Source organism: Rosa rugosa, chromosome 1 (assembly GCF_958449725.1).
Source record: "Rosa rugosa chromosome 1, drRosRugo1.1, whole genome shotgun sequence".
In the NCBI taxonomy this organism is placed as follows: Eukaryota; Viridiplantae; Streptophyta; class Magnoliopsida; order Rosales; family Rosaceae; genus Rosa; species Rosa rugosa.
In genome coordinates, this window is record NC_084820.1 from 48,888,719 (window position 1) to 48,915,040 (window position 26,322).

The 26,322-nt window shown below is 37.3% G+C and overlaps 3 protein-coding genes, 2 non-coding genes and 1 pseudogene across 5 annotated transcripts; 4 read left to right on the forward strand and 2 right to left on the reverse strand.

Moving 5' to 3' along the window:
- Positions 1-2,700: 2,700 nt before the first annotated feature.
- On the forward strand, positions 2,701-2,772 carry TRNAM-CAU (transfer RNA methionine (anticodon CAU)). Its single transcript has one exon. It is a non-coding gene; the product is annotated as a tRNA-Met (tRNA).
- Positions 2,773-4,168: 1,396 nt separating this feature from the next.
- On the forward strand, positions 4,169-6,764 carry LOC133739821 (NDR1/HIN1-like protein 13). The gene is made up of 4 exons (XM_062167630.1): positions 4,169-4,567; positions 4,679-5,292; positions 5,825-6,010; positions 6,290-6,764. Exons 2-4 carry the CDS (start codon positions 4,813-4,815, stop codon positions 6,572-6,574), a joined length of 951 nt encoding a protein of 316 aa, XP_062023614.1. The 5' UTR covers positions 4,169-4,567; positions 4,679-4,812; the 3' UTR covers positions 6,575-6,764.
- A 619-nt stretch (positions 6,765-7,383) lies between these two features.
- Positions 7,384-12,385, forward strand: LOC133725227 (protein disulfide isomerase-like 1-6). The gene is made up of 12 exons (XM_062152390.1): positions 7,384-8,103; positions 8,442-8,571; positions 8,677-8,842; positions 9,148-9,266; positions 9,830-9,910; positions 9,990-10,079; positions 10,191-10,262; positions 10,352-10,420; positions 10,755-10,835; positions 11,141-11,275; positions 11,886-11,939; positions 12,033-12,385. Exons 1-12 carry the CDS (start codon positions 7,586-7,588, stop codon positions 12,126-12,128), a joined length of 1,611 nt encoding a protein of 536 aa, XP_062008374.1. The 5' UTR covers positions 7,384-7,585; the 3' UTR covers positions 12,129-12,385.
- Positions 12,386-13,288: 903 nt separating this feature from the next.
- On the forward strand, positions 13,289-13,391 carry LOC133727622 (U6 spliceosomal RNA). The gene has a single exon (XR_009855301.1). It is a non-coding gene; the product is annotated as a U6 spliceosomal RNA (small nuclear RNA).
- A 3,751-nt stretch (positions 13,392-17,142) lies between these two features.
- Positions 17,143-18,335, reverse strand: LOC133739829 (chlorophyll a-b binding protein 151, chloroplastic-like; annotated as a pseudogene).
- Positions 18,336-20,221: 1,886 nt separating this feature from the next.
- Positions 20,222-22,543, reverse strand: LOC133725229 (glyoxylate/hydroxypyruvate reductase A HPR2-like). Its single transcript, XM_062152391.1, has 2 exons — positions 21,916-22,543; positions 20,222-20,910 (listed from the first exon to the last, which is right to left on the reverse strand). Exons 1-2 carry the CDS (start codon positions 22,336-22,338, stop codon positions 20,392-20,394), a joined length of 942 nt encoding a protein of 313 aa, XP_062008375.1. The 5' UTR covers positions 22,339-22,543; the 3' UTR covers positions 20,222-20,391.
- Between the last annotated feature and the right edge of the window lie 3,779 nt (positions 22,544-26,322).

The following is a 26,322-nucleotide window of genomic DNA, read 5'->3' on the forward strand; positions in this document are numbered from 1 at the left end:
TGACTTATCATGCTCTTTACTTCTCCTATTTACTTTTTAGAAAGTAAAATTTTCTTATTAAATCTCTTTCAAATACCCAATTTAACTTTACTCATATTAAGAGCATCTTTAGCAATGCTAGCTATTTTTGAGTTAAATTTTAGCTAAAGTAGCTAAAAAGTTATTTTAGCTAGCCACTTTAAAATTACGTCTACATCAATGCTATCTATTTTAACTAGTTTTGAATTTATATTATTTTTTAAATGAAGATTAAATAGTTTAAATGTATTTATAAACTACATAAAATAACTTAAAATGAATGTTTTAAATTATAAGCTCTCTATATTTAGGAGCGAGATAGCTAAAAGTTATACTAGAGAGCCACTTAGGAGTCTGGTGCAGTTGCTAAAATAGATAAAAAGCTAAACATGCTCTCCAAAATAGCTAAGGAGCCAAAATAGAGAGTCTGCTAAAGATGCTCTAAGAACATGTCAAAGATGAGCATTAAGTATGAAATTTAATTGTTCACAAAAAAAAAATTAAGATAATAATTGAAAAATGGTCCGAGCTAGCTTGTAACTAATTAAAAAGAAGACTAATTTCAGTTTGTCTCCTCCAACTTAGGGTCGAAAATCATGTTAGTCCCTGATCTTTTTTTTAATCAATATCATCCTTGCACTTTCCAAATTCATCTTCCATGTCAATTTTTTGGTTTTCCATCCAAATTGGAATTTAAATGCTGACGTGGCCTTATACAGCTGGTCAATTTTCCCATTGAACAGTTGAAATTCCCTTATTACCCCCCATTTTTATTGTCCTATTAGTTGACCCATTTTTCTTCATCTTCTTCTTCCTCTTCTACCAACAATCACAGAGCTGGCACCTAAACCTGAATTTCAACACATAACCACCACCCTCGAAACCCTAAAGCACCAAATCGAGCAAAATTCCCACATTCCCATCTCGCATCAGCACTTATCCATATCCTAATGCCTCCAAATTAACCCAAACCGACTCACCCTCATTTTCGACCTCGGCATCGGACCCCTCTCAACCCTAAACCTCCACATCCCCTTGTACGGTGACACCCAACCCCCTGCCGTCCCCAAACCCCACCTCGATCAACACCAAGCTCAATGGGGCCTTGCTTTGTTGATGCCAATCTTTTGGTCTAACAAATGAGATGGGTGTGGAGATGACTGGTGTTGCAACAAGAAGATGAACTGGGTGTCGGGAAAAACAGTTTCCACGAAGAAGGTAGAGTTCAAGGGTGTCCGGTGGATTGAAATGGTGTGGCTGTAGTGTCTTGCAGAGATAACCAGAGATGGCCAGCGGTGGGTGCAGAGAGAAGAGGATTGGATCCCCGTGACCGTAGAAGAGTGGACGGTCGATTTGCTCGGTGATAAATGGCCGGTGAGTCAGTGTTAGCTGGTGAATTACAGGGAAGGATAGGAGAGAAACTCGGTTGAAATAAGAGATTGAGAAGTACAGAGCTTCGAATCCGAAAATCACAAAGCAGTTTGCGAATTCGAAGAGGCAGCTTTATACTGTTTCGGTTAGATTCCAAGCCCAAATCTGGGATTTTTGGGGACTAAAAATTCTAGGTTTTGCTATTTCGATTTCAATTGGTTTTAGGTCAATGGTTGATGGGACTTTCGATTTCGATTTCAATTGGTTTGCAGTGGTAGAGGAAAAGAAAGAGAAAGAGGAGGAGGAAAGGGAAGAGGAACGAGATTGATCACCAAATTTCATTAGGGAGGAGACGTCCATTTTGCCCTTCATGTGGGTTGTATTGCTGAAAAATGTGTCAACTTGTCATTGCCACGTCAGCATTTAACGTCAAATTTTGACGGAGAACTAAAAATTAGACACAGAAGATGAATTTGAAAAGTGTAGGGATGCGCTTGATTAAAAAAAAAAAAAAAATCAGGGACTAATATGATTTTCAACTCTAAGAGACAAACTGAAATTAATCCTTAAAAAAAAAATCATAAACTCTTACATCAAGTTACATTTTTCATTGTATCACAATATTATGTATTCTCACAATACGCCCCATTCAACCACCTCACTGATTTGGTCACAAATAACTTTCCCATCAGTCCTTGAATATGAATTATAGTTTCCAGTAATAGTGGTGTCATGATATTTATGTGCTTGATTATTTAAACTATTGAAGTGGTGTTAGCTCAGTGGTTAGAGCACCCACTACCTATGTATGAAGTCATGGATTTGAGTCACCATGGGGGCATGAGTGAAACCCTTTGATCACATCTTTAAAAAAAAAAAAAAATTAATAATAATAATAAAAAAACTATTGAAAATTTGATCTTGAAGCTTCAAGGATGTTGTCGTACTTCAGGGATGAGAAGTGATCTGTTTGTTCTCTATACAATCTTTAAGTTCAGTTTAGACAATCTTTAATATAGATTTGTAGAGAGAAGGTGTGATTTATTGGAGGGTAATAATTTATATTGGCTGTTTTCATTAAAAAAAAAAAAAATATATTGGGTGTTTTTCGAAGGAGAGACGTTAACCTCTTCACTTATCTAAGTTATAGTCAAGTATCTAAAACTAAGTTTAGCTCGGGCATGCCAATTTACAATAGGTCCCTTTACAATACTGACTCCAAAGAAAAAAAAAAAAAAGACTGCCTAGAGATTTGTCCCTCTTTCTTTCCATACAGATCAAATATAAATTAATAGGGAATGTTATCAACAAATCAGAGTGGCGCAGCGGAAGCGTGGTGGGCCCATAACCCACAGGTCCCAGGATCGAAACCTGGCTCTGATAGTAGAGAAAGGCTTCCACTGTTTTTTCCCCCTTTTCTGTTTTGGCTTTCAACAATGGTGTACACGTGAGACGGCAATGGCCTAACCAACTGTGGTCCATTTCTCAGATTTGAACCACTTTATATTTTGTTTTGATTCAACAAATTGATAAGTTTAACTGTGGTCCAATACTTAAAAGTCTTGGTTTAACTATTTGTATAAGTTTAATATCACTGATCTAAACCTTAATAAAAGCAAGTCATTGCATAAGATGTAAACGAGCTGAGCTGAGTTGAATTTTTAATATGCTCGAGCTTGACTCAGTTTAATTTGGCTCGATTATGGAAAAACTTGAAGCTTAATTTAAGTTTGATTGGGAATTGATCTTAAGTTAATTTAACAAATATGTCAAAAAATTTAGAAAATATCAAAAGAATGTAATTTATGAAAAATCACAAAAGCATTAACATTCAATATTTAATATTACAATACTAAAAAAATTAAACAATAACAATTTTTAAATTTATCTTATTTAGTTAATTTTTAATATCTGAGTTGATTTCTAGAGATATAAGAGTTGTTTGTGAACTTTAAAAACCAAATATTATATAAGGCTTGCCTTCACTTTGTGTAGAACAACTGCTGCAAGTACATTGCGATTTAACGTGAACACACGAACTCAAACACCTTAATTTGTTGGAAACAAGTGCATATGTACCATCACTATCTTTGACCCTCATAATCAAACTCGAAGACGTCATTGCTAACTGGAAACTACAGCAAAACAATCATTACCGCCTTGTGTCTGCGAACTCTCGAGTTTACCTCTCTCTCTACCCTTAACCAACTACTTTTTTTGCATTTAGAAAAACTTGGTCAAATTTTATACAATATTGCAATTGCATATTAATTACAAGATTATTCTCCCTAATTTCTTGTTTCAATTAAATCGCATTTCTAGAACTTGATCTCCATCATCCACATTCCACGGCATGCGGACTTCGCACGTGCCAAGAGTAGGTACTTGACATTTGCACAATTGCACAGACGTACCTGGTTATGTGGTTCATAAAAAGAGCTCGATGTCATGATTAGAAATTTAGCACACAATGCACATATAAATTCACATTTCCAGATGTACTACCCCACAAAAAGACATAAACGTGAAACACCATACAAGAGAACTAACCAATTTTTCCATTTAATTAAAACATGTTGAAGAAGAAGAAGACACCATGCTCGAATCTTGGTAGGTACGTATTTTGTCAAAACCTCCATCTAACAAATAAGTCTCATTAAGAGCATCGTTGTCACACATCCACAGATTATATTATCTCTTTCATTTAAACTAGTTTGTCAATTATGAATTTTATATGAAAATTTGAGAGCTGCCGACACTTAAGGCTCCAAATACAACTGGTGGCATGGTCTTTGCTAAAGCCTAAAGAACAAGGTGTGGTGAGTGTCAAGTGGGACTTCCTTGGCTTCTCTTATTGGTTGTTGAGAGAAAATGGAAAGCTTCACTTCACTTGCTCTCTTTGCTTTGCATACATAGGGGCAGACAGAGACAGAGATCGAGAAAGCAGATAGCTCTTGATTATTGTCCTTTCACTGTGATAGAGAGTTTCGTACAGGGAATTTCCAGTTTTTCTCTAGTACAGAATTCAACTTTAGTTCACTATCTTCTGAAAACAATTTCTGGGTGTCTGAGAATATGCTGAAAGATTGAAACTTTGTGTGAATTTTCACTCAAATTACTTGTGTTTTCTTGCTCTTCGAATCTGTGCAGAACCGTTTCTTTGCGCAAAACTTGCCTTGTAAGTTTCATAAAGAGTTTCCAATTTCTGTTCCCTGCTTTGGTCTAGTTCTTCAATTTCTCACTATAGCATGGAAAGATCGATGTTGATATCTTTCTGAAACTTTTTCAGGGTATCAGAGAATCTGCTAAGATACTAAGACCTTTGGTGAAATTCAACTCGATCAGTTCACTAGTATCTTCTTGTTCCTTTCCAACTATTTTGAGACTCGGTGATTTTCCTGCATTCAGTTATTACAAGCAATCATGCTTTCAACAAAGTCTGAGTCCGATATGACTAGCTTAGCTCCATCATCACCATCAAGGTCCCCAAAGGTTCCTGTGTACTATGTTCAAAGCCCTTCAAGGGACTCACAAGTCTCACATGATGGAGACAAGTCCTCCTCAATGCAGGCCACTCCAATTTACAATAATAGCCCTATGGAGTCACCCTCCCACCCCTCCTTCGGCCGGCACTCAAGGAACTCCTCCGCGAGCCGGTTCTCGGGGATGTTCAGGTCCTCCTCGGGGAGGAAGGGCAGCCGGAAGCAGCAAAGGAACAACGACAAGGGGTGGCCGGAGTGTAAAGTGATTATGGAAGAAGGGGATTATGATGATCTTGATAAGGCTTTGTCGAGGCGTATGCAGATCTTGATTGCTCTCTTTGGCTTTGTGGTGTTGTTTACTATCTTCTGCTTAATCATTTGGGGAGCAAGCAAGCCTTTCAAAGCTGAGGTTTTAGTCAAGGTATGCTAATTGAGAACTTATTGTCTATTTTTTAGTTCAAGTTTTCCAAAATGTTCAAGTCATTATGAAAATTTTCTTGGTGAATTTTGTCCAAGATCTACATAGTGATGCTAAGAGGTGCCTGTAAGTATTGGACATTTTAGGTTTCCTTCTTTAAATACCTCGCAAGTTGGTTTATTTAGCAAATGGGAAAGTGAATATGATATTATGCTGCTTTTTTTTGTGTTGACATTGTGCGTACATTCAAGACTACGCAGTTCCAAGGCTTATGCCTACGTGTATAATGGTATTGAGTTTATGCTTTAGTATTTAGTGATTTGTTGCTAATATGGTAAGATTGAATGGTCTATTTGGGGAGAGTTTGGAACAGCAATATTACTGACTTGACATAGCTACATGTACTGTAACACAAACCCCTGCCCTTGAAGCTCCTTGGGCGGTTTTACCTATTTGCACACACTGGTTTCTGTCTTGTTATCTTTCTCTGCTGAAAATCAATCCCTAAACGAAGAATTTATGATTCAATGTGCAGAGCTTGACAGTTAGCAATGTCTATGTTGGCGAGGGTTCAGACTTTTCAGGGGTTCCAACAAAGATGCTGACAGTGAATGGCTCACTAAGATTCACTGTACACAACCCTGCTTCAATTTTTGGCATTCATGTTAGCTCCACACCCATCAATCTTCTCTATTCAGACATTTCTGTTGCAACTGGTCAGGTTAGAAACTCTCTACCCCCTGAATCTCCATTTATTATCAAGCAATTCATAACTAATCGAAATATAATTGGTCAGTTCACACTAAAGGGTTTAATTGATTTCAAAAACCGAAACCCTTTTTAGCCATACTAAGGGTTTCAATTTGGCCCGTTCACTTGAGGGTTGAATTGAATACATATAGTTAGGATTAACATACGCCACGGGTTTGAACCCACTAGTAAAGCTTCTTGAACCAATTGTATTGGAAGCTCATCATGGTAAGTAAATTTGTTATTGCAGTTAAAGAAATACTACCAGCCAAGAAAGAGCTCCCGAACAGTATCAGTGATCTTTGAAGGAACCAAGGTTCCTCTGTATGGGGCTGGATCAAGTTTGAAATACTCTTCGACTGGTGCTTTGGCTCCAATTCCATTAACTCTAAATTTTGAAATCAAGTCTCGAGGCTACGTTGTTGGACATCTAGTGAAAACCAAGCACATAAGGGCAATCTCATGTCCTTTGGTTATAGATCCCGCTGTCACCAAAGCCCTCAAGTTGAAACAGAGTTCATGCACTTACGACTGACATATATCTATAGTCTTTACCTCAATGAGCATCATTGTTGAAGAAACAACCCTACTTTGAGAATCTGTTACTGCAGGACTAGTTTTGATAATTTTCTTTTGTGTAATGCATTTGTGCAAATAAATGGATGTAAATAGGTTGAACTCGTGTAAATGTACGTTACATGTATGAGATGGTATTGTTTCTACCATATATGTTGTGAATGTATGAATGCAAATATACATGTACAACAGTATTATAGATGGGGGACTCTCAAGGGCAATACATCCCAATTCATGTATCTGCGATCTGATTGTCAAACGGGACCAATTGCATCTGTTAGAGGACTACATACTTTGATCAAAATATCATACGGCTTGCTCAAAACAAATAGGAGACCAAAATAGTTATTCCAAGGATATAGTGAAGCTAGCAACCGCATCATGTAAAAAATTTATATCGGCAAAGCAAAGCGCATTGATCAAAATAACAAGAGGATGAAACTACACATGACACATCTTCACAAGCAGACACACACAGTGCAACCAAACTCCACATGAATTTTCTTTTCCTAAGCGAGCCATGTAAAACACAAAAGTTTCACGGTAATATAGGATTATAGGATAACAAACAAGAGGGGCCGGGTTATGAACAAACTCAATTATCAACCAAGTATAAATATAATAATAGAAATGGCAAGGTTGTAGTAGTGGCTACCACGATACGCATGGCCATCAATCTTCTATTCTTCTATGTCTAAGTCCATTTCTTTTTTATTTTTTCATTTGCAAAAATGAAATGAGGTAATACACACAACACAATATTTTTAGGGATATATATTAGGCAATAGCATCATTCAAGGCATTAAAGGCGGTAGACTGCACAACCTTTCCAATATATTTTGACTGATACTAGACCTTCACATTTAGATCCTGCTTCAGTTTTCACACACACCCCCTTCCCTGTTCTACAAAGATCCTATCTTTCACTCCATAGATCTCACAAACCCACATTCACACATTGCTCACCACCATGTTTAGACCAAAACCCACATCAAGATTCATCCTTTTAGCCTTCACCCTTCTCCTACTAGTCAATTTCCCAGCTTCAATCACAGCCTCTGAACCCACCACTTCTGAAAGTGAAGATAATGAATTGGAGGAGTTACTAGCATTAGATGATGAAGTGGAACAAGAAGAAGAAGAGCAAGGAGGGACTCCTAATGTGAGGTCTTCAGAGGCAGAGCTGTTAACCAAAGCCCAGAGGATTGTTCTTGAGCTCAACCATGACAATACCAACAGGGTGATTGACAAGAATGAGTTTGTTCTGGTTCTTGGGTATGCTCCTTGGTGTGCCAGAAGTGCTGAGCTTATGCCTCAATTTGCTGAGGCTGCAACTTCACTCAGTGAATTGGGGAGTCCTCTTGTGATGGCTAAGCTTGATGCAGAGCGGTATCCCAAAACGGCGTCGCTGCTTGAGATCAAAGGGTTCCCTACCCTGCTTCTGTTTGTCAATGGCACCTCTCAAGTGTACACCGGTGGATTTTCTGCGTAAGTGGGCTTATAACTTTGCCAAAACTGTTCAATTGTGAATATGTTTGTGTTAAAATAATTGGGATTAGCTAAATGAATATTAGTTTGGTCGGTTATATCACTGTCTCTTGTCATTGCCGCAATCTTTGTGCTTGTTATTGTCTCTTGTGTTGGATGTATGTGTTCAACTTCAATCAAGTAACTTTATCAGTAGTGGTTGAATATCAGTTTTTGCTGCCTACTTGTCAACATGTCTTCGAACAATTTGCATTCATTGGTATGCATAGAAATCAATTTATGAATATCTAAGACCTATATGTCATACTAACGTGTTTGTGGGGCAAATCTTGATTCAGGGAAGAAATAGTGATATGGGCAAGGAAGAAGACTGGTGAGCCTGTTATTAGGATAAGCTCGGTGCCAGCGGCAGAAGAATTTCTCAAGAAGCATCATATATTTGTTGTTGGTTTGTTTGAAAATTTTGAGGTACATGGTGGTTTCTTGAGTGGGATGTTTGTGATCTCTGCCTTGATTGTCAATTTGTTTGCATATTATTGACATTTTGGGCCTTTTCATTTGTTGTGGAATTAGGGGCCAAACTATGAAGAATTTGTGAAAGCAGCAACAGCTGACAATGCAATTCAATTCGTAGAAGTAAGCGACATTGATGTTGCCAATGTTCTCTTTCCAAATGTAAAACCAGCTAATCTTTTCCTTGGAATTGTGAAAAGTGAGGCTGAAAGATACACTGCATATGGTGAGTTGGCAAATAGGAACCTTTATTTGTTACCGACTCTTTATACAGAATTTCTCGCTGTTTCTAGCTTAACTTTGTTGTTATTGTTGTTGTTCCGCACCTATACATAAAATAGGTAAGGAAAATTGATTTTTCCTTGCATATTATCTGTAGTCAACTGGAGTTTTATTATGTGAAAACATGTAACGAGGCTGAACTTGGTATTGCTAACTTGCATAGTTGAATTTTTCCTTTTTCACATTTCCTGAAATTATGCCAGTGAGTCAAAATTCGATGATGTAATTGTTAATTTGTTTGGTTTGCAGAAGGGACATTTGAGATGGAGCAAATATTGAAGTTCTTGGACTATAACAAGTTTCCATTAATTAACAAACTGACTGAATCAAATTCTGCCACAGTTTACTCCAGCCCTCTTAAACTTCAGGTTTCTGATACTTGTGATATACTTACCTCTTTCAACATTTTATTACTTACATATGTAGATACATAAATATGTGTATGTTTAATTTAGTTTTCTTTACCGTGTACCTTGTCACAAATGGAAATTTGAAGTTTGGGAAATAGTATTGAAAAAGAAAAGATAGATCATATATAAATCTGACTCAGAATATAGCTGAAATAAACTGAAACTAGACCTTCTTGAAATTAATTATTTTAGAAACAATAACCCATAATTAAGTTTAGGATTTTCTAACAATTTGTGCATCTTTTAATATTAGGGACATATTTCTCTCCATTCACTCTTTCAGTAATTCAAGATGCTTAAAATGACAATATGCAGGTTCCCCACCTTTTTTGTATCATTTGATTATGATGAATTAAATTTCTTTTGAAAACAGATAAAATGCAGATTATATATCAAACAACTATATTTGGGCTTAGATTAACTGTTGAGAATTGTACTTTTTGTGAAGCCCAATATCAGTGGAAGTGGGAAAACATACTTAAAGGTTATTGATCTAGTGACTCATTTTCATTGTTGCCTAGGTCATTGTCTTTGCAGAAGAAGATGAATTCAAGAAGCTTCTGGAGCCTCTTCAGGATATTGCTCGACAATTCAAGTCAGAGGTACATAAATGGACTAAATTTGAAACTGTTGAATGAATTGGGTAGATCGACTGATGATGTTATCACTTTCTTGATCCAGATAATGTTTATATATATAGACATCACAGATGAAAACCTTGCCAAGCCTTATTTAACATTATTTGGGCTTGAAGAAGCAGAGAGCACTGTGGTTAGTTTTCAACTTGTGAATGACATGCATGTTGGCTATGAAGTTTTGCTCTGTGCTAAATAATATTTACCAAGGCTATAACTTATCTTGTTTTGTTTGTTTTCTGCACAGGTGGCTGCTTTTGATGTCCGAGTCAACTCTAAATATCTATTAGAGTCAAATCCAACACCAAGCAATATAGAGGTAACAGTTTCTCACTTTCTCATGTACCATATTTTCCTTAAGAAAAATAACTAAGTTGGTACCTAAAATTTCTGGTGTGGCTTTTGTAGGAGTTCTGCTCAGGGCTTCTGCATGGCACTTTGTCTCCATACTTCAAATCACAAGCAATACCTAATAACGTGAGTAGTTTTTTCCCTTAAAAGCTTTTGGATCAAAGATGACAAACTAGTCTTGGAAAGCTTCCAAATTTCTTTTATGGTTTTGACAATAGTTATATAGTTTGCTTCTTTGTGTGTTACATTATCTTTCACCTGAATAAGTTTATTTTATGGCAGAACCAATGAAACAATGAATAATCTCAATGCTAATTTCATAATCTGATAGATTTATCACATGCATGTTGTTGGTTTAAGTCACTCAAAAGCTGTGAATCGTCAACTCTTTCTTAGACAGTTTATGAAAAACATCCTGTATCTAAATTTCATACTACTCTGTACTGCTGCGAATTTGCAGGCCAATGAAACTGTCCATGTCGCTGTTGGAAAGACATTTGATGACTTGATTTTGAATAACCACAAGAATGTTCTACTAGAGGTATGTACATTATTCTCCTTCTAGTAGACAATCTATTATTATCTAAGCTGAAGTACCGTATGTTTGAAAACAAAAGATGACCAACTTGAAACAAAGTATAGAGTTGTTCAAAATAACATACATTTTTGGAATATGCTTTACATCTTCATCGCTCAAGCCCTTCCTGCTTATTTTCCTAAAGAAAAAAAAAGAGAAAAAAAAGAGTGGAAGAAACGACCTTAATTGTCTAAAGAATTCCTATATTATCTATAGAGACAGATTATTTTGCCTATTCGCATATAATTCTCATCACTGTTGTGAAACAGGTGTTCACACCATGGTGCATCACATGTGAGACCACTAGCAAGCGCGTCGAGAAGTTGGCTAAGCATTTCAAAAATTTGGATAGTTTATTCTTCGCAAAGATAGATGCTTCTGCAAATGAACATCCAAAACTGAAAGTATGTGTTATTTTTGGCATCACGTTTTTGTTTATGACATTTAATTGAAAATCTAGCATTTCATGGAATCTAGGAGATTAGATGTCGGATAAGCATTAAAGAGATATAGATGTGAACTTATTACAATTTTGTGGTCGTAGCTGTGAGGACTATCTCTGAGCAAACCTTGTTTCAGTAATTTAGATTGTCTACTCGTGCTGTGCTAGTGTTAGAGGTCCGCTCATCTTTTTTCCTTAATAGCTTTGTGGTCGTCGCTGTGAGGACTATCTCTGAGCAAACCTTGTTTCAGTAATTTAGATTGTCTACTCGTGCTGTTAGTGTTAGAGGTCCGCTCATCTTTTTGCCTTAATAGCTTTGTGATCGGTGCAATCCAATCATTGCTGTTAGTTCTTATTTGGATCCTTTAGAATAGTATAAGGCATTCTGTTAGTCCTTGTTTGGGTGCCTTAGAAATAGTACAAGCCATTGTGTTAGTCCTAATTTCTTATGAATTCAATAATTCCTGACATGTTATTGATGAACATCAAATGACAGTGAACTTTATAGATAATATGATGCTAGTGTGGTGATTCTAAGAAGTTTATGTTGTTTTGATTGTTCGCCATTGCAGGTAGATGACTATCCAACACTCTTATTTTATGCAGCCAATAATAAAGAGAACCCGGTAATTAGTCACAACATATTCCATTTTTGCTGTTATTTACTCTTCAGACCATAAAAGACCATTTTATGTATGAAATTCTTTTAAAATTTGCAGATCAAGCTTTCTACGAAAACCAGCTTGAAGGACCTGGCCACATCAATCAACAAACATGTGAAAGCAAAAGATGAAGTTGCTAAAGATGAACTATAGTATACATATACAAATTGGTCTACAAGAACTCTCATATAGGATATGATACTGATTACTTAGTGATTTGTTACCAGAATTTTGAAAGAACAATAGGCCCAAGGAATTGGTTAAGGTCTCACTTTTGTCCCAAAAACGTTGAATCAGCAGTCTTGTTGGCCCCTTTTCCTCATAAAATTAGCTGTCTAGCTATAGGCGCATATTTCTCGAATATTATGACATTGTTGTCGCAATACCTAGTGACAATCTTGTTTGCTTGATGAGACCCCAGTTGTTAAAGAAATTTCTTAGAAGAAAATTTAATTTTATTCTCAAAACATGGAACTTTTAGGATCAACCTAAAAACCCACACAACCTAACAAGAAGGATGCTGCATGTCCTTTGTTCCATAAATGCCTATACCGGTGGGTTTGAAGCTTTTGAATGATGAATTTGGTGTTTGGCGAACTGAAAAATCTGTTATGAAGAAGATAGCTATACGGCTATACATCTACGTCTATGATCTTCTTCTAAGTTTCTCTCCAAACTTGCAGCAAGACTCCTTAGCTGTCTAACTGCTGCTGTCTCCAGTCTCCGTATTGGAAGTGGAGGATGCTTTACTGGAAGGATCAATCATCAATTTGGTGAAATATCTATAGTGTGTATGCGAGATGGTTGCTGATTATTTTCATTGCTCTTGAAGTTCAGTTCTCCATGTCACCATCCTTCCTTGGTCTCATAAGAGGGGGAAGACAAAAAATTGTTCATAGGACCAAAGAAGAGCACCATGATGACTTGATGCAGTGGTGAGGTGAGCATGACAAGGATACGAGTAGTGAGCTGCTAAGGAAACGGAAGCCCATGGAATGAAAATTTGAAGGAAGACGAGATAAAAACTTGATTTTATTAGTGTATTAACAAGACTTTTCAAGTTCAATTTTAGTTTATAAAAGCTTTAAATCATTACATAATATTACAATCACATTGAAGCATGTAACAAGACCTTCAGATTGATATAATGATTGGTCACAAGTTCACAACTACTGACTTAGATATGAGCTGTTAAAATAGGTTAAGCAATAAAACATTTACCAACCACTTTTAGGAAAAATCTCTCATAGTCCCACATCGTAAAGTAATGCCAGCACAAGATGTTTTTATCGAACTAGCTCGCAGATAGGTGTGTCTCTTCAGGGACATCTGATAAAATTGGAACGATACAAACAAGATTAGAGTGGCTCTTGCGCAAGGACGACAAATATAGATTGAGAAATGATTCAGGTTTTATTTCTGCTTTTTTTTATTCTCTGCTATTCTGCAGGTTCATTATTTCTGCATGCTCGAATTTAAAACACCAGTTTCATAATTCGTTTATTAATTGCCTCGAAACTTCCTCTTAGAGACTGATGAAATGAATATTTTGACAATTCTACATATTGCTCATCATATATCTGCTTTACACCATGACTTCGACTGTAAAATAGGAGCTAAAATGAGTAATGCAATAGGTAGAGAGTATCTATGACATCTGTCTGGCCTACTTCCAGTAGGAGTAAACTGAACCAACAACATTGTCAAGTTAATCGGCCATTCTGCAGAGCAAACGATTCAATCTATGTTCACTCATGACTGTTAGAATAGTATAGAGAAGATGTGCTGATCCTGTCGATATCTAAAAGAAAATGAGTAATGATTACTGTTAGAAAGGGAAAGTCTGTTGAATTTAGATCAGCTTTCTGGTCTTCTGACATGCTCACTACTAGGCTCCAACTGAGTCATAACTAGGAAATTAATGTTGGATCACTGGAAGTTGATTATATATGTTACAGACCTTTCACCACACCCACCTTTGATTATAGTTCTAACATGTACATAAATTTTTTCATGTTCCTAAAGTTTTATCCAATTCAATCAATTTCATCTTATCTATAAATTTATCGAGGGTGCATATATACCTCACTGACTGAAGTAAGTTTCCCATTGAAGCATTAAACCTTTTCTCTCTGAGAAAGATGTTGGGCACCTTGATCCATGGTTTCATAAACAAGTCACTCAATAAATGCATAGCTTCACATCAAACCTATATTTCAGCAAGGGGAGAGAGTTGTGAGCCAATGAACATTAGCATTGTGTAGCTATTACTTGGAGCACGTTGACTGGGACTTCTGTTGAGTTGATTGGAGAAGAACTGAATTTATTGATATTACAGTCATTAGGTGACATATTGCTTCTGGAGCATGATTTATTGAAAGGATAACTGAATTAATGGGGATGATCTCAGTGCTGATACCACAAGGGCAGGGCCAATATCCCACACATGATTTGCAAGTTATCAGACTCTTTATTTTGCTATGGGAGTAAGTTAAGTCATTATCATTCTGTCAGGTTTGTTGCTCAAGGAGCAAATAGGGATTTTGTTCGACTGGGGAAACCAGAGTTAATCGATCGGTGATGAATTACTTAGAAAGGTCTTAGAAATGTCATTTACTTAATACACATTTTAAAAATAAAAAAAAACCTAAGTAATATCCACTAAACTACTCAAGCAGGATATTGAATCTCAAGCTGCTCGGCCTAGTCAATTGGCAATGTCTCCCTCAAAGACATGTAAGCCAGCCGATGAGCAACGTGGTTCTGTGCATTGCCCACCAAGGACCAGTTCAGATGAAGGGAGCGCAGGTGTGCAACACGAGCAGCTGACGAAGCAGACAACAGCCCATCTCGTCCCAACACAACAGCCTCGTACAATGATGCAGACTGGGTCTCCAAAATGAACGGACCACCAAGTTCGGCCCCAACATCAGCTGCACAAACAGCAGCATAGCAGAGACCATCCAAAATATTCTCAAAAACATGAGAAACAATACGAACAGCTAAGCGGCCCCTGTTGGAATCTCTGGCCAGAATGCAGGCATCACACTTCTTGGTTAACGACCGCCAGGCACAATCAAAGTTAACCTTGACATGACCAAGAGGTGGAGCCACCCAGACTCTGAAAACAGGGGAAAATAAAACATATAAATAACTTCAAAACAATCATAACCATATAAATTCTATTTGGATTTTTGAGATCCGAAAATGTGTCTGGTAGTTTATTCCGAAAACAATTTTCAAAAACGAGAACGGCAAAAACGCGTCCGGTACTGCCGTATGAAAATACAAAAAAAATGAAAATGTATTCGGTTGTAGTATTTTTAAAATCTCAATTTTCAATATTTAGTGTGTAACCCAACTTCATAATTTAAAGATCTTCATATAATAGACCAAACAAATACAAATAAAACCTACGGGATTCATGATTGCAAATTATGGTCAAGCTAAACATTAGTATAACCCAGCTTCACATGCAATTTAAAGACCTTCATATAATAGACCAAACAAATGCAAAGAAAAGAAAACAGCAGGAGAAAAAAAATCGTACAACACAAGTCAAATTATAAGAACAAAGCATAACCAAATTGAATGGAGATCAACACTGTCAATCGATAAACCTTAAACCCTAAAACATATGTAGGTATTCCAAAACTTAAACCCTAAAACATATACTCTCATAATTTTTTTTCTAGACAGCAAACAGATTTGAATACAAACTCATAGGGATTCTTATAAGAGCTTCGATTGATTACTTAAGAAATACATACCATAGCAAGACGACGATAGCGTTAGCTCCTCTAGTTCAAATCGTTCTTTGCATGTATATAAAAAAATAAAAATAAAACATCACAAGTAATTGATATAAAAGGATTTTTGATGAAGACTACTGGTGATGGAAGAAGAGAGCAATGAGAGAAGATGGTGACTAGAGATGAGAGACTTGAGAAGGAGAGAGCGACATGAGAATATGGAAGAGAGCACGTTCTTTTTTTTCTTTGTTTTGGAAAATATATCTCCGTGTTTTCTAAAATATGAGATTGAAAAGGTGAAAATGTCTATTTGTCGTTTTCCTGTTTTACGAGTAAAATAAAAAATTATTTTTAATTTTTATTTTCTGCATTTTTTAAAACAGTCCAATTAACGAACGCATTTCAAGCCATTTTCATTTTATAAAATGGAAAATGTGACTTGAAAACGTTACCGAACGCCACCTTAAGTTTCTTTGCAGTATCTAGAGGGGATCAATTTGAGGCTTTTTTTTCCAGGCCTCACTCATTCCAAAGTGACCAAATCCCTTATCCGGTGCGTTTTCTGACTTATTCCTAATACTAGTAGTATATATTCATTTGTATATGCATCTTCTACTTGATTTAGGTTCCTGTAAAAAGTGCACATGCCATAAAACAGAAGCAATTGTAGCTCACTATAGCTGAATCAAATATATAACTGCACTGTGCTTCTTCTTCTTCTTCTTGTTTATATAGTTCTTTAATAATTTGAATCTATTAAACATTGTGTATCAAAAAGAGAAGAGAGAGATCCTTTTGCAATTCTATACAATGGTAATGCTGTAGAGATCTTTTTGCAGTAAGCACCAAATATTGAGATTGCTGTTGTGTTGAGTGTCAATGGCTGGGAGAGTTGGCAGCTGCTGTTGCAAGTGTATAAGCTAGTGTAAGTTCAATTTCTATAAACTTACGTTCTTTACTGGTGAAATCACAGAGACAAGGCCCACGAATGGTGTGTTCAGGAACTAAATTGCTGGCACAGGATAAATTTCAAACACTTGAGTGCGTCTTTTCCATTACTATTCACAGTTCTTCATTTGTTCAAATAGCAAGGATTTGATGGATCTGTGAGCATAAGGAAGTTTCCTCTTTCTAGAGAGAAAGTCTACCGAGTGAAAGAAGCAAATTTTTGTCATTGTGGGTTATTAACTGCATAATGAAGTAGCCTTTTGAGTCATTTATGGTTTAGATATACCTCCTATTGCAGCAAATTAAAGCATGCATTTGTCAACGAAAACACTTGAATGTTCAGTACATTTCAAAAAATAAGGAACTCAACCGCAAAGGAATTTTTACTGGATAGTGGCATGGATACAAGATACAACCATTTCAATACAGCAGTTTCTACTAATAATTAACATCAGAAGCAAGGGAGGCAGGGAGCACAAACAAAGAGAACCTCAACACAAGCCATCAAGTTAAGAATATCTTCACTTTCCGGGGACGAAGTTGGTGGCATAAGCCCATGCATTGTTAGCCACTGGATCAGCAACATGGTCAAAGAGGTTCTCAACAGGTCCCTTTCCAGTTACAATAGCCTGAACAAAGAATCCAAACATTGAGGTCATTGCCAGCCGCCCGTTCTTGATTTCCTTCACCTTCAGTTCAGCAAAGGCTTTAGGATCATCAGCCAATCCAAGTGGATCATAGGCTCCTCCAGGGTAAAGTGAATCCAGACCTTCACCAAGTGGTCCTCCACCAACTCTGTATCCTTCAACAAATCCCATGAGCACAACCTGGACAGCCCAGATTGCTAGGATGCTCTGTGCATGGACGAGGTTTGGGTTGCCAAGATAGTCAAGGCCACCTGAATTCTGAAAAGATTTGAGACCCTGCCTTGAACCAAACTGCCTCGCCGAACTTGACACCATTCTTGGACAAGAGCTCTGGGAAGACACATCCTAGTGCACCAAGCATGGCCCATCGGCTGTGGATCACCTCAAGCTCACGGTTTTTGGCAAAGGTCTCAGGGTCTGCTGATAGTCCAGCAGTGTCCCATCCATAGTCACCAGGGAATTCACCAGTCAAGTATGATGGAGTTTGCTCGGAGAATGGTCCCAAGTATTTTGGGCGGTCTGCACCATACTTATTTGTCATTTACATTTGAAGTATCTCAGCATAAGCTCAAGGTCTTTGCATAAAAGATATGATGCATATGTGTAAACTTCCTAATGCTATATATGAACACTATGGTTTAAAATCTACTGTTAACATGTAACTTAATCATTATCATTTCAATGCTAAGAGTACGTTGTTTTACTACTGAATGTATGTAACTTTTTGCATCAGCTGGGATAACCTTTACTAGTGACTATGTAACATAAAGGAGTTTTAGTAAGATGAAAATAGCTTCTAGTCACCGGCTGCAGCCAAGTTACTCACCATATACTCTCGGGGGCACTTTTTACGGTGCGCCTCATGGTGATGCGGCCACCACCAAGGCCGCCAATCTTCTGAATGAGCTCATTTGACTGCTTCAAAGCGGTCTGGCCGGCAAATGCTGACTGCTGGATTGCAGAGCTTGCCATGACTGTTTTTCTTTGTGTACTGGCCGGGTGGTGTTGAGAAGCCTAGGAAATGAAGATGTTTAGAACTAGGAGAGAGCGGGTATGCTTATAATGGGAGTGAAAGATGATGATGTGGATTACGAAATCTACACATCAGCACAATTCTATTGTCTTCAAATTGGATTGAGATTTCTTACAGATTCTTTGATAGTGGATTTCCATTATCCATGTGGGATGCGGAATGCTGCAATGTATGTGGTTGGTGAGTACAGGCCACAGAAGTTTCTACTTTGGAAGCTCTAACCTAAGGGACAAGTATTTTATAGGCCCACTGATAATTAAGATCATAAAAGCACAAAATGGTTTTTAACTTTTATTTTTATGTTTGTTTTTGGTTTTGAGAAGAAAAATGTTTTAGTGAATTTCCACCTCAAAAATTGGTCTTGTTGCAGTAAAAGTTGGAATCTGTTAATGAAACAGGCAATGGAGTGGAACAGTACTTGAATCTGAGATTAGTGACTTTAAAAGCTGCTGTTACATTTAAGCAGAAGATTTTTGGCATGGCATCCATTGTAAACAAGTAACCATTAGGGCATTATATATAGTTTGTGTCTGTAACACTGATTTCGGCTATTTAGTCTACTCTAATAGTGCAATCTAGGAATCTATACAGTTATACTAATGCGTATCTCTAACTAATTGGTATTAGCATTCTTGCTTGATCGTTGCTTTGGATCTCATTTAGTCCTCTTTTGTGCGACATATCTCAGTCTTTAGCATTTTTCTTTCTCTTCTTCCAGAGTTAGTATTTCAAATCTTTACTCATTGAAATGTTATTCCCTTGTTTATTCAGTAGGAAAAGGTGGTTTTTCAAAGGGAAACTACATCTTTTGAAGATTTATCTTGCAGTATGGGGGATTCAAAATGATTGGCCTGAAATTATCTGTATATCTTGCAGTGCTTTTGTTTTCTTGTTTTAATTAAAGAAATGAATAGGAGTTGATAAAGATTGAAATGAATGGGATCTCTTGATCCCACTTAAGGGAATAAGAATTTGTCATTTCCAAAATCTTGCGTAAATCACTTCCTCTAGTATAAGGACATGTTTATAGTTGCCCCCAAAAAGTTGGTCAACTAAATGAAATCACTCTGATTATATATCCTCCACTATCCGACTTTTTACTTTGGTAACGAAGATCAAGAAGCCTAGTTGCCAAAAGATTGCCATTACCAAAATATAGGGGTAACTTACAGGTCACAATTTGAAACACTACTTAGGACTCTTCGAGTCTTTGAGAAGGGTAATCAGCTCTGCACACTATGTCGAGTTGAAATAGCAATCATAGCCTCTTCTCCTTCCAACAAACCCTTCTCTTTTGGTCATCCTCACATTGACTCCATCCTCGACTAAGCTCAGTTCTGCAGGAAGGCTGGTGTTGAACATAAGCTCAATATGCAGCTAAACCAGTCTCAAGGTCCATAAAATCCATTGCGCTCTGCCTCATCTCAAGTTCTCAACACTAGTACATTATTTACTACTCACTAATCTTCTTATAGCTTTCTCAATTAACGTTGTCTCTCCCCAGTGTGCCCTCCAATTGTGAGCCTCCTTCCATACATGAGAAACCCACCTTGCACTCGAATCTTGGACGCTAGAAAAATGCCCTCGGATACTACAGAAATAGTTTCAAGACTGGAATTCCAATTGAATCTAAAAGCCTCCTGCTGCACTATATATGATCCAGACATTAATTATGGGGTGCTCATTTCTTGATGCAATTTCTTTGATCATCTCCTAGTTGTGTTTGCTGATTAAAACTCTTTGGCAACTCTTCATGCCACTCCGGTACTGCGAACAAATTTGGTGTCTATTCGTAAATTAAAAGCCAAAATTGAAATAGATGGATGAATGGGTGGCAATGCAATCAATCACTAAACAAAGAAGCCGTGAATTTTAAAATGCCATAGTGAGATAATTTCAATAATGGACTAGTATCAATCAGCTGTTTCAACATGAGTTTGCCAATCCAGAAACAATGATCTTAGTTATTGAAGAAGACAGTAGTGCCAGATCAAGATGATGCCTCCAATGGACTATAAGTACGGATGCTCAAACTTTTAAACCACAGGTGTCAACAATGGTTTGTTCAAGAAGTGAGCCTCAAGATTCCCAATAACAAGGTCAGCCATTGCATTGCGAGTTTCTACAGTGCCACTTCCTACATGAGGCAAGAGCACCACATTTTCAAGCCCAAACAGCTCCTCCGGCACTTCTGGTTCATTCTGATACACATCGAGGCCAGCTCCACCTAATCGGCCTTCTAGCAGTGCAGATACCAACTCAGGTTCATCAACATGAGGACCCCTCCCAATGTTAATGAGAACACCCTTTGGCCCCAAAGCATCAATGACTTCACGATTGATAATGTGGCGGGTTTCTTCAGTAAGTGGGCATGCAACAACTAGAACATCACAGTTGGAGGCCAATTCCACAACAGTAGGATAATACTTGTACTTCAAATCTGGTTTTTCTGATCTGGAAAAGTAGGCAATGGGGCAGCTAAAAGCCTCAGCTCTCTTAGCAACTGCTTTGCCGATTCTTCCCATACCGATGATACCAACTGTTTTTCCAGTGAACTGAAATGAAAGAAAAACTATTACAAAATGGGAAACAATCTATACCAGGAAGACAAAAAGGTAAAGGCTAGTAATTAGAAACTATCAATATATCACACTAATATCTATCAGAAATATATTACAATCAAAATACCCTAATAACACCTTGGGCATCGAGAAATGATAATCTTAAAGACTTTCCATCTAATGGTTCCCATTTGCTTGACATGGCTATATAGCACATAAGCAGCTAAAAGAAAAGCTCCAAAGGTCCTAAATCCAACTGTGCAGCATGTTTCCACATGAAAGGTAGAAGTGCAGAAGCAATTACACAGAGTATTCAGCACTGAAAACTCCACAACAGTAGGAAAACAGCCTTACAATAATTAGAGGAATGCCCAGTTCAATCAATATCGATTCACCTTTTCAAAACAGAAACAAGCACAAAGCCTACCATGTAATTTTAAGAGCTTGGGTAACACTGAAATTACTTTGCATTCTCTATTTCATACACAACACAAAACAATGCACAATCCACTCCGAAGTATTATTTCTTCACAAACCAAACGTACATTATGAATAACTACATCAACCAAAACCAACTATCATTGATATATTTTGCTGGGTTGATGTCATCATCAGAAACAGTAAAAGTTCTTGGAAGAAAACGAAAAGCCTAATAACGTAAATAGCTATGGAGACATCTTCGTGAGCAACCTTGACCGACCACTAATTTGTGCAAGCACTGTTCTTCTCCTGACTACTAATTTCAACTGCACGTTTCTTATCATTGTCTTTTTTGTGTCTAAACAATTGGTAGACTTTTTCACCACAATCATTAACTAGGTATTCCATTTAACCGGACAACTAAACAGCAAAGTTACAATTGTTGACTTCAACAATTGCTTATAAGCACTACCAATTACCAAACCAGCAAGATAAGCAAACCAAACAATCCGGATGGAATTCAAATCTGACAACATACTTTTCGCAATGAAACAGAGAAAGAAAGAAAGAAAATGTAACCTTTGTGGTCAACTTGTAGTCACCCTTCTTCCAAAGCCCACTCCTGACATAGCGGTCACTCTCGCACAGCCGCCGCATGACGGCCAGCGACAACCCAATAGCAATGTCGGCCACGTCATCGGTCAAAACGTCGGGGGTGTTAGTGACCCTTACACCCTTTTCCTTGCAATACTTCAAATCGACCTTGTCGATCCCAACGCTGTAGCTGGCGACGATCTCCAGCTTGGGCAGAGAGTCGATCAGCTCGGCGTCGGCTCCGGCAGAGGCGTTGCCGACGATGGCGCGGATGGAGGTGGCGTGGTCTTTGATGAACTGGGTCTTGTGGGGAGCGGTCCAGAGCTTCAAGAGGTTGAAGCGCTTCTCGAGCTCTTGTTCTAAGTAAGGGGACATTGGGATGGGTAGGAGAACGCCAATGGAGTCCATTTTTGGGGGGATTTGAAATCTGGGTTTGGGTTGGTTTTGGGTTTTTGCGCCTCCCAAAAGGTTTGGAGACAAATCACAACCTGAAGGTGGAGTTTATAGGAGGAGGATTATGAGACTCTGACTAAAAATGGTGGGTGTGTTTGTGGTGGTCAGAGATAAGGACAAGTGCGAATGTCCCCGTCTGGCAGTCTATGATAAAAGGGAATTAATGCTTGGCCGAATTAATTCAGCACCTTGGCTTCGAGCATTTCTAAAAAGTTGATACACCATATGGAAAATAATTCAAACTTCGGTCACACGAACCGATCTCATTATTCATGCAAGGCATCACTCAAGACTCGATTCGATTGGCTGATGTCTGATATTTACAGCTTGTTTTAACCAATTTCCTACCAACAAAATTTCACAAGCTCCTCTTGAATTGACCGTTTTGGTGTTAGTAAGAATCAAACTTGGTCACGGTTGTAAGGAAAAAAAAATCAATAACTCATAATTAGCCCAAAAGAAAAAAGAGACTCATGAATTTCACATATAGCAATTAACTACGAAACTACAAACCCTCTATCAATTTGATTAATTAGGAGCTTGAATCTTGGATATAACACAATTTATTTTCCATGCAAACGAATCTTCAAGATTTGACTACCAAGAAAGTTTGGTTTATCACTTCTTGTTAGTAATGGTCTATCCTAGTTTACAAAGACTTTTTAGATGTTGTATCTCTTAGTTTATCTAAAATGTGACAAATTCTATATGGTCAATGTAATATCCCGGAATTTCGTTATTAATTTCTTAAAATTTCCTGAAATTAATAAAGTGTTCATTTGTACGATTTCTCGAGTTATTGGTGAAGTGGAAGAGTTTCGGATGAATAATTACTCGAAATGTTTTATTTTCGAGGGGTCAAAGGGTTGATTTTTTATTAATTGAGTTTCTCTAAAAACTTTAATCGCTTTGTGTTTCATGTATTGAGATGAAACCGTATGTGATTAGGTACTTGACGGAGTGTGTTCGGTACTTTATCTCGACTGTAAGAGAAGACGCAGCGGGATTCAGAGGTGAGTAAATCTCACCAGGTTCATTTATGAACGGAGTTACTTTATTATTCGGATTTATTTGTTAAATTGTGAAATCGTTTTCGGAAATAAATATTTGTTTTAAATTATATGAACTTGATCGGCTACGGTTCATAGGTAAGTTAAAATGAGATTTTATTATAAAAATAATTTTTCAAGTGGATGACCACGTGTGTGTGTGTGTGTGTATATATATATATATACGTGAAATATATATCTTGATAGTGTGACATGTGAGAAGTATGATAATTGTGATTTTATTCGGATTATTGTTTTGAGCATTTACTCTTTTCAGAAATGCAATATATCATGCAATTAATTGTTGGTTTATATTGTGTTGAAAGAGTACCTTGATCAGTTGAGTGTAACATTTTGAGTCATGTGGACTTTTTAAATGTTTCGGTTTGAGGACCTATTGTCACATTGGTGATTGAGGCAAGGAAATCGGGAACCACGCCTTTGGTCGGGTGAGTGTTACGATCAATTAGAGCTCTAGTCTGTCCGCCAATGTGCTGCTTGGGGGATAACTTTGTGTTATCGTTCTCATGAGTACATGTTTGTAAAAGAGTGTTTCGGGTGTTTCTTTCTTTTATTGTCCATGAGGGACTTGGATTCTTACTAATTTGTAAAGCTGATTTTGGTTGCTTTAATTTACTCTTGAGTTGAGAAATTGTTAAGCATGTGTTGTTTGAATCATTTTAATGGAGTTAAAAAGGTGATTTCTTGGCTTCAGCGTGAGTTGTTGATTTTCTTATTTACTTTCCTTTTTCATTTGAATTGTTTGATCTTTACGTAATCTCCTGAACTAAACAATATGTGAGGATTACTATGATTTCTATTTATTGATTTAATGTAGTCACCTGAACTAAACTATATGCAGGGATTACTATGATTTTGGATTGTGTGCTTTTTGGTGATCTCCTGAACTAATTTTCTATGCAGGGATTACTAGTTTTTATTTAGTGTAATTTATGAGCACAATTGTGGTTGAGACTCGTAGTGAGTTGAGAAATGTTTTATCATGTCTTTGTGGTGATAAATGCTTCCTGTTGAGAGGAAAGAAAAGTGATTTCTTGGTTTGTTGTTGAGATTATGAATGATTTGATTTGTCACGGTGGTGAGTTGTGTTTTCCTTAAAAAGAAAAGGATTTTGACCAGTTACCCATTTTTAGCCCAATATTTGCCCAATCAATCCACCTTCAACTGTTTGTGCCCACTTACCCAATTCCACAGTGTCATGACTCATCTAGGCTCCGGAAAAAAATGTTATTACGGTAGTGCCACTACACTAAAACCGGACGACTCGTCAGTTACCCATCTCTATCAAACGTCAAACCGATTCAAAACTCTTCCTCCCTCCATACCCGATTCTCTCTCTCTCTGCCTCACTCCCTCTTTCTCTCACCTGGATTCTCACCGTTCTACGGCGATGACGCTTCAAGGTCCGGTTCTTGTTTTCCCTTTTTCAGCTTCGAAGATATCGAAAAAGGTAAAAACTCAAATTCCGACTCCGTTTTCCAGTATCTTCATGTTTTCTGAGGAACCTATACCAAAATCTTCCGTTTAAAGTAGTTTGAAGTTTCATTTTGGTTACATATCTGTGAAATTTCTCGAACGACTTTGCATGTTCCGAAATCTGTGAAATATAGGGTTTCTGGTTCATAATTGAGAAAATCTGATACGAATGTTGTTTATGGATTATAATCTGTTAAATTAGAGAAAATGAGGTGTGATCCAGAGCCTATTGTGGAGTCCTAACCTTAAAAGTTGTAGCATTAGTGCCCCCCAGTAGACTTTGTATTGGGGGCCAATGATGACTGCTTTATTTATTGACGGACTGAAAACTGCTATTCCAAAGTAAATGTAGTGTTAAATTGCAGTAGTCGATAAATGAAAAAAATTGTGTGGTTTGTGTCAGTCTAGTGGGGGGCAGTAGACAGAATATTGACCCTCATAATGTGTGTTTTTAGACATTATCTGTTGTTTTGAGTGTGAATAACTTCTATAAACTGTGAAACATAGGAAGCGGTGTAGTGTTTGACACAAATGGTGAGGTTTGTGTCAGTCTAGTGGGGGGGCAGTAGACAGATTTTTGCCCTCATAATGTGGGTTTTTAGACATTAACTGTTGTTTTTATTGTGAGTAACTTCTATAGTCTGTGAAACATAGGAAGCGGTGTAATGTTTGATGCAAAATGTGTGGTTTTTGTCAGTCTAGTGGGGGGCAGTAGACATATTATTGACCCTCATAATGTGCATTTTTAGACATTAACTGTTGTTTTGAGTGTGACTAACTTCTATAGTCTGTGAAACATAGTAAGCGGTGTAATGTTTGATGGTCTATTGGGGGGCAGTAGACACATTAGTGCTACCCAATAATGTCTTTCTTAGGAGACAGTCATCATCTCTTGTTGATTATTAAATGATCATTTTGGTTTTCTTTGTGATAAAGTGCAATACACTGTGAATCCTTGAAACTGGTGCAAGTTTTGATGGTTTAGTGGGGGGCAGTAGACACATAACTGCCAACCAATAATGTCTTCATACGAAGTCAGAACCCTTCTCTTAACTATTTTGTAATGATCATTTTGGTTTTGTTTTGGTGTAGAATGGGTAGACCAAAATTCACCTTGATGAGTGACTCAGAAGAAGATGACCGGAGTTCAGAGAGTTCAGATAACTGCACTGAGACAACGTTTAACCAACCCCTGCAAAAAAAATTTGACGAAATCAGAAAGAGGAAGCGACAACAGGCAGATCACATTTCTGATGAAGAGTCTGCTGAAGATGAAGTCAATGAAGATTCAGGACGATCGACTGAAGAAGAATCAGAATCAGAAGGTGAACAGACAACGAAGAGGTTTGTAATCAAAACAAGACAACAACCAAAAAGGAAACCAGTTCAAGAG

Bases quoted from the DNA above. Each gene is read 5' to 3' on its own strand.
- LOC133725227 (XM_062152390.1), top strand. From the start codon at position 7,586: ATGTTTAGACCAAAACCCACATCAAGATTCATCCTTTTAGCCTTCACC. The intron at 9,911-9,989 runs GTACATAAATGG...TTCTTGATCCAG, and splicing joins CTCGACAATTCAAGTCAGAG to ATAATGTTTATATATATAGA. The intron at 11,940-12,032 runs GTAATTAGTCAC...TAAAATTTGCAG, and splicing joins CCAATAATAAAGAGAACCCG to ATCAAGCTTTCTACGAAAAC.
- LOC133739821 (XM_062167630.1), top strand. From the start codon at position 4,813: ATGCTTTCAACAAAGTCTGAGTCCGATATGACTAGCTTAGCTCCATCA. The intron at 5,293-5,824 runs GTATGCTAATTG...TTCAATGTGCAG, and splicing joins AAGCTGAGGTTTTAGTCAAG to AGCTTGACAGTTAGCAATGT. The intron at 6,011-6,289 runs GTTAGAAACTCT...TTGTTATTGCAG, and splicing joins TTTCTGTTGCAACTGGTCAG to TTAAAGAAATACTACCAGCC.
- LOC133725229 (XM_062152391.1), bottom strand. From the start codon at position 22,338: ATGGACTCCATTGGCGTTCTCCTACCCATCCCAATGTCCCCTTACTTA. The intron at 20,911-21,915 runs GTTACATTTTCT...CTTTCATTTCAG, and splicing joins ACTACAAGTTGACCACAAAG to TTCACTGGAAAAACAGTTGG.